The following is a 14325-nucleotide window of genomic DNA, read 5'->3' on the forward strand; positions in this document are numbered from 1 at the left end:
ATAATACAGAGTTATGTTCAAGAAAATTGGTAAACTACACCCACCTTTGTTACATGAAAGGGTGCTAAAGAAGTTTTTCCACCCTAGGTATCCTGCAGCACAGTCCCTGGCTTTTAAGTCCAATAGGGTAATTTATTTGAGTGGTACAGTGGTAGAAACCGCTCAGGTTGGGTGCTTCTGGGGAGGGTCCCTGAACAAAGAAACTCCTGGGAAATTATACCTTTACAATCTAAATTCTCCACCTCTCTTGTGACAGTTCCAACCAGTAGTAATATTAGGGTCTGGGGTCGTCTTGCTCTTCATTGGGTCTCTTCATTGTCCCTAGGCAGACAATTTCTTATTTCTTATCTAAGAAGTGGCTTCTACTGCTTCTACTGATGAGTGTAGCAGCCTTCCTTGCTTCCTTATCTTCCAGCCCCAACAGGCTCGAGGCCCACTTTCACAGAATTAGGTAAAAATTTGACATACCTGGGTGAAAGTTCACAGCTTGTGGCCTAAGGCTTTAGCAAATGCAGCTACTAACGCTAAGCAGTTAACTCCAGACAGTTTCAGTGCCGTTTTCCTTAACAAGGGCTAGCACATACTGCTACACTGGATATAGCAAAGATATGAAAAATATACTGTGCTTTAAGGCTTTATCTACAGTTGCACTGCTTTAACTGAGAGCAGCAGTAGAATTTGTATTGCAAGTCAGGAAGAAAATGTTAGTAAAAACCATCAGCAAAAGAGGAAATTATAACTAGACAAATAATAGCGGTAACTTGCACTCGGAGTGTTCTGTTATACCTGTATTTTCAATTTTCAGAGTCTAAATAGTTTTGATTTGGGAGAAGCACACTGAATAATTATGTCTCAGAGACACAGTGATTAGATTTTCTTTTGGCCCTACAGTTTTATATAAGAAGTATTCTGAAGTGCATAAGGAACATTCTTACTGCGGTCTGTGTCTTCCACAAATACATCACAGTGAGATAACAAGCAGCTTGGCCAGGATATACATCTTCTATTTGAACTCATCCAATACTTTTAAAAAGAAAATCAAAGTAGTTTTTCTACCTTTTTGTACAGGTATATGAACTCACATATTTGAGAGAGTTGTTAAGCACATTATCTTGAAGTACTTGTGGAGCATTTTTATTTCCAGCTGGGATAAACAGTAGGCTATGGACCAACTTTAAAAGGATGAGCACTTACTATCTGGAAGGTACTTGCATGCAGAAGGTGCAGCCAGACGATTAAGATTGCAAAACTATTTTCATACCTGGGAACCCTGATTTTAACACAGTTTTCAAGAATTAGTTGAAGTCAGAAAAATAGTTACTTCAGAGATCAAACCATCTTCAGGAGAAGTTCTCACATCATTGGGCAGAAAGAACCAAGCTGCTTTTTCTTCTAATACATACAAGTGGAAGTGAACATTAAAGAAAAAAAACCAAAACATTTTTAGCAGCTCTGGGTTTTAGTGTTCAGTTATGGCATGAAAACAAGCAATAGCTTAAAACCAACACTGAAACAAACCCATGAAGTTTGTCCAGAGTTGTAATAAACAGGGAAGAGTGGAAGAGTGTACTTTCATCACACATGCTATCAAATGATAGTCAGGCCTAGAACAAAGTATTAGTAAGAGTATAAAAATTTCCTCTCAATTTTTTTAGAACATTGGGGCTAGTGTAAGTAAAGAATTTCTTCACATAGACTGAAGGAAATGTCTTTAGCATGCCTTAAAAGGGAAACATAAAATAAGCACTGAAAGTCACTGAAGATTTATGAAAAAACTTTACCTCTTTCAGTCTTTGGTTTGAGGCCAGTTATGTCCTGTAATGCAGCCATTCATGAAATAGTGCATCTTGAAATTACTCTATACTGGCAGCTGTCATGCTGTCACCCACTTTGGTTTTGATGTTGGTTTATTGCTCTTACTATGTTAATTAGAAGAGATCCCTATGCCATAGAAGATAGATGCTGTATTTTTAAATTATACATGCAAGTCTTAATGGTTTGGACACTGCTGAAGTTATGTTGTATTTATGCTGCAATACAAATAGAAAGTTACAGAATCTATTTTTTTTTTGAATACAGCCAATTTTTTTCCTGTCACAGTATTGCTCAGATAAACTGATTTCTTTGCTGATTTTTAGAATGTAAAGAATAAAAGCAGCATTTAGCTATGATAACAAAGTGCAGTGGCACAAATTGCATTTAAAAGTGAATCGAGATACCATATTAATTTCTGATTCTGTTGCCTTAAATCAGACGTTATATTGTGTTTTCCTTTTGATCTACTTGAACACTTTTCAGATCATTTCATTGCATTGTTTTCAAACTGATGCAAGTCCCACATTTTGAAGAATTAAGTCAGTTCTTCGGTAATTCAGGAGTGAGCAGTGTATCTCCTTTCCCCAGATTTTTGTACATTGAATACACTGCTTGCAGGGAGGAGGATAAATGCTGGAATTGCTACCCTGATAAAACAGTTACAATAAACTGATTAGATTTACTTTAGTATCATAAAAATAGGAAAAAATAGGAGAGAAAGCATTGAAAGCTACATGTGAGTAGGTCTTTTTCGTTGTGTGTTCTGAGCCACAGTTCTCCAAATCTAATGGTGCTATGTTCTTCGCTATCTAAAAATAATTAAAAAAAAAAGTGTTTACAGTTTATAAATGGAGTTTATATATGCTTTCTTGTTGTTTTTCATAAGTGTCTTCTGTATGTCTGTTCATCGTTTCAGTTTCCTATCCCAGTTGTTCTGTCACTGGTATATTGCCATTCCGAAGTGTGACTTCAGTTGATAGCCATGAAGAGAAACGCTGTCCTTCACCTAAAAATACACTTCTTAACAGGAGTTCTCTTCCTATATTACTTTTTTACAGTGATGATTCTGGATGAAAATAAGGAACCAGTGAAGGAGAAGACTTTGGGAAATATTGTGGTAAAGTAAGCAAACTAAGTATCTTACAGTTAAGAGAAACTCCCTACATGCATTGGTTGTCTTTTAACGGAAGACTTTTCTGATTTTATATATATATATGTTTAAAACAGTAATTGAAGTAGTGAGGGTTGAAAACAACGACTGTCTCTGATATTGATACCAAACTGCCGTAACTTTTAATGTCCATTAATGCTGGAAAGTTGCAGATGAAATTGTGTGCGTGTATGAGTGTGGATTGCTGGTTTTTTGCTTAGGCTACAGCAAAGTTTACCATTTTCTTAATTACCAGCTCGTTGAACAGGATGAAGCCTTCCTGTTGTGATGTGTGAGCAAGATACTGAATCATTCTCTTCACTGTTTTGTCTTTCAGTTTCGTGAAATAGTAGAGCAGTGCAGATTGACATGCGTTGTCTGTGATGCTGCCTATTTCACTACCTTGTAATCCCAACTGATGCACATTTTTAGAGGGAGAATGTATATTTTCTGTTTTCTGTAAAAACAGCAAGATGTCTCTGCGTGTGCTTAGCATGAAATGGTGTTCTGTTATGGTAGTACTTTGAAAAAATACATACAGTAAAAGACTCCAGAAAAAAAAAAAAAAAAAAGGGAAGAAAGAACCCCTGCTGTACGCATCATGTAGGTGATTTTTATTACCATTTACCAGACTCCTGTCAGATGAATTCCCTAAGCTTTTAATATTCTTTTTGAAAGTACATCTTTCTTAGCACCTTTTGTCTAGATAAAGGGGCCTCTGTTTGGATAGCACTGTGAGCATCACTTATGTTTATCTTGCCTTTTGCAGTCTCGCTGTTGCCAGAACCTTTCCTTGCTTCTGTAAAGCTTGATAGGCTGCAGCTCCCCACAGCCCCTGCCAGCTCTGTGTTCTGGGTGTTTCATGGGCTTTTAGGCAAATGGCATTTTCCTTGGACAGATACCTACTTTGTGATTAACACTTTAGCTGTAGCTGCCTCAGTTTTCAGTCACAGAAAATACTTCAGTTCTGAACCCTTCCTAACTGCCAGCAAATACAAGTCACAGATGCTTTCATTCACTTCTTTTGTGGGAAAATTTAGGGGAGTTGCGGTAACTCAGCCTTCGCTGCTTGCTTAAATGAATGGAAGGAAATATGAAGATTAGCATTAACCTTCAGTGAACTGAAATACTGTCAAAAGCCAAAGTGTTGGGACAGATGTCCCAATTGTGATGAGCTGTTGGAGAGGGAAGTTAGCTGAGGATTGGGGCAGTGGCCACGTGAGCTGAGGGTGAGCCACGTAAGAGCTGCAGGCACTGGAGCATGCTGTGGGTGTGTGGCATGGGAGATGCGGGCAGCTGGGCTGCAATGGCACTTGCTTGGGAGTTGGAGTTGCCAAGGGGTGGAGGTTTTTTGCTCAGCTCTACTACTGATCTAATGTAACCAGGCCACTGTGGAGAGACTAAGGTAGTGAGCATGACATGAAGTTACTGTACTGTGTGACACAGACGTGTGTTTTCAGGGTGAAGTCTGTACCCTGCCTGATTTTCAGCATCTTGGGCTACATCACCGGGACACACAGGCATGTGTTTAAGTGCACACACAATCTCTCCGGAATCAGCAGGCTCATATTTAGATGTAGTTTTCATGTTACACGTTACACATGTAACATTATTCATACTCGGCAATGGAAATGCACAATTAAAACTGCAGTATCAGTCACTTGGGTCACAGTGGAGGGCTATCTTTCAAAACTCTCACCTCTGTAGTATCTGATGCCATACTAAAATGTAGTCATGTAATCAATGGAGAGAGAGAAAGGTATTTTGTATGAAAATCAATATTAGCTGTCTTAAGCATTCAGCTAGGATGGATTAAATTGCCTTCCAGACGGGCTCGTGTCTCTGCAGTGACTGCAGGGGTGACAGGGCTGGCCTAGGGTGGGTACTTAGCCTTATCTGCCAAAGGAGAAGTGAAATGAACTCCACCTTCACCAATTCTGCCAAACAGACTGAATTATATCTACTAATAAGTAATGTTGGTAGACATGTGCATACATTCCTGAGCCATTTCTGTCTTTATCTTTAAATGGCACTCAGGAGTATATATTGCTATATTAGAAGATCTTCTTTGGGGTTATTGTCAAACTCTTAAGGCCAGAATTTATCTTCCCTAATGTGGCTCCGCGTTTAGGCATTTATCTTAAGGGATTATAAATGTGTTTATACATTGATTTTGATCTTGTTGTTGATGATGATTTTTTTTTTTATCTTGCCCAGCATGACTTTTGCTGCAGTCAAATAAATAGATGGGCGAAAAGAGGGGCGTTTTGTTTTGTTTTGTGTCTTTGCATTGTATCACTCAAGAAGGAGTAATGGCACAGGGACAATATTGATTTATCATGTTCATGTTTATTGTAATATCCATTCTAAAATGACTGGGGGCGGGGGGGTAGGGGGGAAAGAAATTACGTTGTAGCATTTAACATTGTCAATATGAAACCAGTTCTGAGGTAGCTTAACTATCACCCCTCTTAAACATCCAGCCTTTTTGCTGACTTAACCTCTTAGGTTAGTCCTAACAATAGGATCTCTTAAAATTCATTCCTCACTTAACAAAAAAACAACAACAAACCCAGACCAAGTAAACAAGACAAAGGTATTGATGAGCTTTAGGAGGCCAGTTGTGGGTTTTTTAGCAGTTCTAATGTTTGAAACTTTGGACTGTTAACAGAAGTTGGTTCACAGTGTCTAAACATTTTGTTCCAGGTTTCATTCTGGTAAGTGACAAGTTGCTGCAGTGTTTAGTTGCTTTTTTTGGTCATAAAAACTTGTGGCCATTAGGTCAAGGCATCATTCAGCAAGTTTCTGCATGGTCAGACCCCTGAAAAATAGCGGGGATGATCCTTGTTACTAGCAGTGTGTGTTTGTCACCCCAGGGACACGTCCCCATGCAGCCAGAAGAAAATGGAAGTCAGGATAGTTTTTACTTTTACTCAGCCATACACTCAGCAGCAAAATATGGTGTACCATTTCAGAAAAAAACACAGGTGTTTGCTTTATCTGCAGCATATGTGAGTTGAGAAATATTATTTGGTATTTATTGGAGAGGAGAATGGCCACACACTGCTCACAATAGCAGCTGTGCACAAGTGGTGTGCTGCTGCTTTTGATTATTTTTATCCCAGTCTAACTCCCAGTAGACTGTTGGGGGCTGCTTGAGACCTGCAGTGTTCATAAATATAGTATTTAAAATATCTATTCTTAAAACAGATTTTTAAACTTTAATTTTATCCTGCAGGAGTGAAGTAGTGTACAACAGTAATTTTTATATCTAATTACTCCATCTTCCTGATCTAAGTATGTTATTTTCTTCACTCATCTGCCAACTGATACCTCTTGGTTTTGTTGGGTTTTTTTTTTCTATATATAACCATCATCTATGCCCTTTGGAAAGATTTTTGCTGACAGGAATTCTTATATGGGTTAATTTACCCGGGCAATGCAATAACAGGTTTGACTTCACAAGTCTTTCAAGATAAAGTAATGAAAAGTAGTGTCACACTGTTTGTGACGAAAGGACAAGGGAAAATGAATATGACTGCAGCTCATGAGGGTGGGCTTATACAAATTCTTTCTAAATTTCCTTTTTTTTTTTTTTTTTTTAGCTAGAATCTTTGGGCATGAAAGATTCTGACAATTTATTCTGAAGTGAAAATAATAGCAGTGATGACCTCCATTTCCATTAGCAAGACCAGTCTGATTTAGTGATATATTTCTGCTTGCACTGTTCTGACTTGCCTGTAATTAATACAAACTTGAAAATGTGTGTATGTCTGTATGTGTAATCGTGATTACCTGTGAGAATTTTCTAAGTTGTCTGTTCTCATAAGGAACATCAATAAAGAGAAATCCCATTTAAATTCCAGTGCAGTGGGAAACTCAGTTTTGCTCTTGTACATTGTAAGGATCGCAAACCCATTATGTTTATTTTATGAAGCAGTTGTCAGCACTGTCTCATTAGCTAGCATTATTCTTTATATTCACCTACAACAGCAAGAGAACTACATTTGCCTTACGCTCATTCTATCCAGAGAGTAATGCCTGCCAGTGAATTTCCTGCTAGATCCTAGTTACACTTGTGCTAGTGTTTGTATAGTTAATTTTGTACCATAATAATGGAGGTTTATGGGATAAGTATTTACAAATTTATTTTACCAATCTCCTCTGCACAGAATCACATAAATATTCTTGGGAATGTGGTGGTTTTCTTTGACACCTCTAGGTCAAACCTGGGTATCTATTTTAACCAAAAGTTATGGGATTGAGGCAGGATTTAGTAGATGGCATCTTTTAGCCTATGTTGTGTGGGAAGTCAGATTACATATAATGAAGAATCTGTGCAAAAGCTTTCTCTCCCTGCCAGCCTTCCACATATTTATCAACTTTGTCTTTTCCCTTTACAAGTGGAACAGTGAGTAGGACTTCCAATGTGAGAGCAATTCAGCTATAGATGAGTTTTCTACCAAATCTCAGGCGGAGTACCTGTGAGTAGACATTTGAAATTTCTTTTAACCTTTTCCAAGCACTTCACTAGTTTTTAATGGATTTCTGTCTTCCCCACTAAACTATATTTTTTTCCCTGTAAAATCCACACTGAGACCAACTACTTTTGTGAGCCCTTTCAGCTAACTAAAGTAGCATTTCACGCAGACTGATGAATGTTAGAGATCCTCTTCTCTTACCTCCTCTCCACCCTCTTTCCTGTGCTGTTGTCCCTGTTGTCTGAAAAAGCTTCCAGGTTCCAGATGGCTTTCAAACTTGCAATCAAATTTTTTTTTAAGAATAATGTTTATACACAGCACTACATAAATGCTAAGTAATAATATAGCTGCCAATCAAAATGATTTAGCTCTGTTCCAAGCCCAAACTCATTTAACAATGGCTTATACTTGCTTTGACTGGCTGTAATGAACAGCCTGTGAGTACCATTGTCTACCATAAAATAAAAGGATGTCTTTTCTGAAACTCAGCAAGGTACCATCTCTAATAGTTTTTGACTTTCATTTGTACTTTCAGAAATTTGTTCTTCTGTGTAAATTATCTTTTGAGTGCTGTGTCTATAATTACTTTGTTCTGTCAGCAAGGAATTTTGATGAGTGGCATCCTGAAAGGATGTGACACATGGAGTTAGATTTTCTTGGGCTAAGCTAAAGATGGGCTGTTCTGTGATTTTCTATGTGATTTCATAAAATGGTCAGCCACCATTTTATGAAAAATAAATGAACTGTGAAAGAGTTCTTAAAAACCAGATAATGATTGTAATTTAAAATTCCCTAGCAGTAAACAGTTACTGTGGAAGTACTTCAGAGTTTTTGTGTAATGGTGCCAAGCTCACCTAATCTTAGTTTCTCCAATTTATAATGAAATTACATTCTTATCTTTATAAAATGTAACTAGAGTGGGTCTTTGTAAAATGAACCCATATAATTTACATAATTAATTACACAGTTTACCTGGTTTTCCTGATGCTGTTCTAAATGTATTCAACCTTGAAATGCAAAATGGGCCTGGAACTGTATTCCTGTAGTTTTACAATCGTCATCTTAATTTCACTGGAGTAAACGGAGAATAGCATTATTTGTACTGCTGTTGCTGTGCTGGTGAAAAGTTGGCATGACTGAGATCAAAATTCAGACCTATACATCTTTTTTGAAGTTTGAAATTCAAAGCTAAACTTTCTCACATTCACATGTTTTGATTCAGCTCAGTGTAAGTTTTTGTCTCGAACCTCAACTTGGGTTTGAAACGGTGCCTGGTTTTTGCTAGTTAAACGGGATGAGTTGGCTGTAGTTAGCCTGCTCCAATATAGCTGGTACCACATTCATATTTTAGAAAAAGCTGGCAAGCTTGTCTTGAATTTGTGTTTCTTGAGGCTCTTGACTGTCCTCTCCAGAAGGAAGAAACAATGATGAGACAGAAGAAGCTACTAAAGTTATGACCACATGTAAAATCTAGGCAAGAATAGTGTAAGGGAGGGCTTGTCTTTGAATCGATAGCAGGTGCAGAGGGTCAGCACTGGTTGGTTTGTGGCTTGGCATGCAGGATGAGAGAGGGAAAAGTTAACGGGTAGCTAGAGAAATACAGTAAATATGTCCCAAAGGGAAACCAAGCAAAGCAACTTCTTTGTATATTGTGAAAATGATGACAAAGGAACCTACCTCCTCCTGTCTTGGTCTTCTGTGGTCCTGTTGCTTGTGAAACGGAAGCAGGAGCATCTCTGGGGCGATCATGCTTACTTTCTTGTACCTGGCACTTTTTGGTCAATATATCCTCTGAATAAAAAGAACCCCAAAAGACCTTGACAACTCAGTGTTTGGACAAAGAGGCAACAGTTTTTAAATATAGAACCTTTGTAGGTGTGTGTTATAGAACTTTTGTAGGTGTGTGTTATGTTTCCTAGGGAGAACAGACCCAAACCAAACATCTCAAAATGTTCCATTTTTATGGAGGGGCTGAGAAAAGGAAGAAATGTTTTCTTCCAGATTGCTGTTGTTTTCTGACTGTCTCATTTTTACTCTTGTGGCTCCTTGCACATAATTATAATCCAGTTCAGCTCCCATTGGAATTCATGGCAGCATTCCTACTGACAGCAGCAGCGTGGAGGTATTCTTGGCTCTGGGTATTTTCATTCTGATGTCCTGGCAAAATTGCAATACATGTAATTATGTTCTGGCAAGCTGAATTCTACCTTTATTAATTTTATTAATTATTTGTCTTTGCACAGCACCTAGAAATTCTATTCAGTCACAATGCTAAGAACTTCACTGTTGTTGAAGAACTGTATGTGCCAATTGCTTTGGAATTATTTTTCCTGAAAGATGGATACATGGAAGACAGCATTCAGTTTTTGCTTAGTGGGTGGAATGCAGTCCTAACTGCAAGTAATTTTTTACAGAGAGTCATGGAAGTGCATTTTCAGATTGTGTTGGTATTGTGCTATGATTTGCACCGTAGCTGTATCTGTGGCAGCCAGTAGTTTAGCAGTCTGGTTTTCATAGACTCTTGAAATATGCACTGTGGATGTACTTACCAATGCAATTTTCCTTTAAAGAAACAAAAGACAAAAGCTACCCTCCCTAAAAAAAACAAAACAAAACAAAACGAACCAAACACAAACAAAACCAAATGGTGGGAGCAGAGATTTTTGGTGAAATGTTACATACTTCTGTGTTAGGATTTCTAAACCATTACAGTTGCAGAAAGGAAAATGCTTTTCTGATTTCAGCAATAAAATTGGTTTTTCTATTTAATTACTAACTGCAAAGTACTGTGGATAGAGGACTTCATCAATACGAATTGTCCCTTCTCTCCCATCACAAGGATGTTTCAGACTGGTAAATATATTTAAAGTGCAAAATTTGCAGTGACGTAAGCTTTTGTAAGTTGTTGTGTTATTAGCAACCAGGCAACAACCATAGTAACTACCATTGTCTAGTAGTTTTTCTTGAATCTAAACAAGAGATTTTTCTTTTAAACTTATACATGCACAAATACTAGGATCAATATATTGTTTTTCTAATTTTTTTTCCCAAGAGAATTTCTCTGCAGGTCATGTTTATGTACCGCAGAGATTCTTACTAAGCTTGCAAGGTTTCAAAAAGGCCAGTGAATTCTCTCCAGATGGGCAGAAGCTAAGCTGCCCTGCTGAAGCCAGGGTGACTACCTGGGAAGTGTTTTGGCATTTCTGGCCTTACCTTAACCATACTTTTAGGGAATGTGATTTATGGCTGTGTTGAGTCAGAATCCTCAGAGAAAGTAGTAGTAGTTGTAGTGGTGTATTCTGTTATGCTAATCAAGCTGAATTAAGCTGAAAAAACCTGGGATTCTAAAAAAAACATGGATTTGAATCTGTACTAGATTACATGGCCTTTTAACATGACTTGTACTATTTATACCATATTTAGATTAAAAAAAAAAGTTTGTGTATGTATTTATATATATATATAACTCTTTGTAAATGTAGTGTTGGGAATGTACATGTCACTGAGCTGGTAGCACCTGTTCTTGTGATGGGAATGTACATGTCACTGAGCTGGTAGCACCTGTTCTTGTGATGGGAATGTACATGTCACTGAGCTGGTAGCACCTGTTCTTGTGACTTGAACATCATAGGAGACTTACAATGATACCAGTGTGGCAATGCTATGGAGGGCTGTTTCACTGCTAGAGGTGTTGCCTTCTGGTGTCACAGAGACACTATCAGAGTAGAAAATAAAATACCCCTGGCTAAAGATTTGCTGGTTAGGAATGCAGGCATATGCTACTAAAATGTGTATGAGGCATTTCTGGTTTTGTCTATATAAAAGATCATGCAAGCAAGCATATTCTCTCTCTGTTACTAGGGTTAATCTTCATAAAACTTGTGTTGATATGCCCAAATATACATCTCTTCGGAAGTTCAAGTAAGCTGTGTTTAACCCTGTCAGGGCTTTGAATGGAGAAACAACCACTTCTTTGTTAGCTAAGACTTCTGTAGCTTCTCCTCTTTCAGCAGGTTTGTATGGGAAGTGTCCCATATTTTGTCATGCCTGTATTGTGGACTGAAGAATGAGTGTATGGTACACATTGAAAACTCAACTAATAAGGCAATACAGAATTTTGCAGCTTCACCTAAAAAAATAAAAATAAGTTATTGTAGAAAGTTATAAAAGTGATAGACTTTCAAACAACTCCTCCAATAATTCCAGTAATGTTATACACAATCTAAATAAAAAAGTATTTTTATTCAGATTCTCATGACTGAAGTAATTTGACTTATATTTTTTTACAGAAACTGAAGTTCTGTGTGTCTGATAATTCAATTCATACGTCTATGCATGTGTGAATGTGTACATGTGTTAGTGAGATGCTGTTGTGGTTTGACCCCGGCTGGCAAGTACCACAGAGCTGCTTGCTCACTCCCCACAGCCCCCACTAGTGGGATGGGGAGGAGAATCGGGTAAAACTCGTGGGTTGAGATAAGAACTTTTTTAATAATTAAAATACAATAATAATGATTGTAATGAAAAGGAGAGAGAGGGAGAGAGGAATGAAACCCAAAATAAAAGAAACAATTGATGCACAATCGTTTCATGTGGAGCCGCTCACCACCCACCGACCGATGCCCAGCCAGTCTGTGAGCAGTGATGGGCAGGCCCCAGCCAGCTCCCCCTGTTTGTATACCAAGCTTGATGTTCTATGCTATGGAATATCCCTCTGGCTAGATTGGGTAAGCTGTCCTGGCTCTGCTCCCTCCTGGCTCCATGTGCCCCTGCTCACTGGCAGAGCATGGGGACCTTGCAAATGCCTTGATTTAGAGTAAGAACTATTTAGCAACAGCTAAAACATCAGGGTGCTGTTGTCATTCTAAATCCAAAACACAGCACTGTACCAGCTAGTAAAAAGGAAATTAACTCTACCCCAGCTGAAACAAGGACAGATACCTATAATATTGAAGTTGTCTGTATCATAGCATACATGCACACATTTCTGACAGATACTTAATCCTTGGAAATGTTGAAAGATGAATGCAGATAACATATTTATAGTATGCTATATAGTGTTTACTAGACCAAACATTATTTTACTGAATGCCAGAGGTGCTTATGTTGCATAAAAGGTATGGTCTGGAATCAGTTCAATGCTATATGCATGTGATCACAACAAATATATGGTATTTTTGGTCTGTTATCAGCATATTATTAAGCTGAACTCTTTTCTGACTGTATAGCCAACAATTATTTATCTGAAATAAAGTATGAATGGAGAGCGTGAATTATATCTAAGTTTCTTACTGCTTGCCTCTGCTCTTTTTAATTTAAGGTTGCCTTTGCCTCCTGGAGCATTCTCAGGTCTTTGGGAAAATCAGGAAGCTTTCCAGAAGTTGTATTTCCAGAAATTTCCAGTAAGAATTATGAAATTGATTATATAAACTTTTCATAATCCTGCAGAACTGAATGATAGTAGATCTAAACTGCATAACATACAAAACTATCATGCATTATTTTCATGAGAGACCTTTGATATATGTGTTATACAATTAAGAATGTTTCAAGGTAAAAATTTCTTCATTCGTACTTTAAGCTTTTGGGCATGCTGGGTTTTTTTATTTTTTCAGATCTGAAACAGAAGGCGGCAAACCTCAAGCTTCTGAACCTAAAAGTTGTTTTATGTCATTTGATCTAATAAAAGATGTAAGCCTCGCAACCTTAAACTATCACAGCTTCAAATAACACTACTTTTGTTGATGTGCAGTCATTCTAACATACTATCAGTCCAAAATATCCACTTGCCCACTGTGGATCTAATGCTCCTAACTGCATTAGTTTCCTTGTCAGATGAACTATCCAAGGACTGGCTTCCTCCTTTCCTTTTAGAAATAGACAGATTGGTCCTATGTCAATGTCCAAAATAGAAGGTTTAATTCAATAAAAGTAAATAAGTGACTTGATAAGGCAGATATTTTTTTTTGTGTGCACTTGCATCATAATGATGATGATGTATGTTGGGATCCAGCAAAAAAAACCCCAACCTTTAGGAACAATTGGACAACTGTTGTTATATTGTAGCAATTCCGTTCTCCTTAGGTAGATTCAGACAACATCCTTCTCCAGGCTGTCAGGGATCAAAGAAAGCAGAGTTGGAAAAAACTGAGGTTTATGTATTGTCTTATGTTCTGTTTTAACAAAGACTACAAAACCTTTCTGGAAAGGGAGCTGCACTGAATGACACTTATGACATAAGAATGGCGAAAAATATTACAGAACTAAAACTTCCAGGCACCAAAAGCGTGTTTCATTTGAAACAATCAGTTTTGTTTGTTGGTTTCATGGGAAATGAATGGATGTTCCTAGTACTGTTTCTAAATTTATATTTGGTTTTGTTGTGTTTAGGGATATTATGATACTATGGATGCAGGTTATATGGATGAAGATGGCTATTTATACGTCCTGTCTCGAGCGGATGATGTGATCAATGTTGCCGGACACAGAATTTCTGCAGGTGCAATTGAAGAGGTTAGCATTGCCTGAGTGAACTTACAAGAGTGAATGAAGAAAGCTAAGACTGAAAATCTCACAAAATTTCTCATTTTCTTTCTACTTTTTTTTGTTTGCATTTCCATTGGTGCTTTTAAGCAAAACAATTGTTTCAAGTCCTTCCTATTAAGGTGCTTTCCATAATAAATCTAGTCAATAATAAGGAGTTTGTTCCATGGGATTGATAAGACAGGAGTGATTTGACATTTGAAGGTGGAGTTAAGGGGCAATATGGTAGCATGGAAAGCATTCCTGTAAACTCTGATAACGTATTTATTTGGGAATACATTAAGATAATTTAGGGTCAGTGTGCCAAGCAGTTTCACCAGCTACTGTAGTTACTTA

General features: G+C 37.6%; 1 protein-coding gene across 5 annotated transcripts in view; it reads left to right on the forward strand.

The window, feature by feature from the left end:
* The window catches only part of ACSS3 (acyl-CoA synthetase short chain family member 3), a 99072-nt gene that overhangs the window by 73427 nt on the left and 11320 nt on the right, over window positions 1-14325 (forward strand). For all 5 annotated transcript variants that reach the window (XM_055712057.1, XM_055712058.1, XM_055712059.1 and 2 more), the window contains 3 exons: window positions 2874-2937; window positions 12767-12848; window positions 13837-13959. In XM_055712057.1, the coding sequence (XP_055568032.1) occupies window positions 2874-2937; window positions 12767-12848; window positions 13837-13959 (269 nt within the window). The remainder of the gene's footprint in view (window positions 1-2873; window positions 2938-12766; window positions 12849-13836; window positions 13960-14325) is intronic.

The sequence above is a fragment of the Falco cherrug genome, chromosome 5 (genome assembly GCF_023634085.1).
Source record: "Falco cherrug isolate bFalChe1 chromosome 5, bFalChe1.pri, whole genome shotgun sequence".
NCBI lineage: Eukaryota > Metazoa > Chordata > Aves > Falconiformes > Falconidae > Falco > Falco cherrug.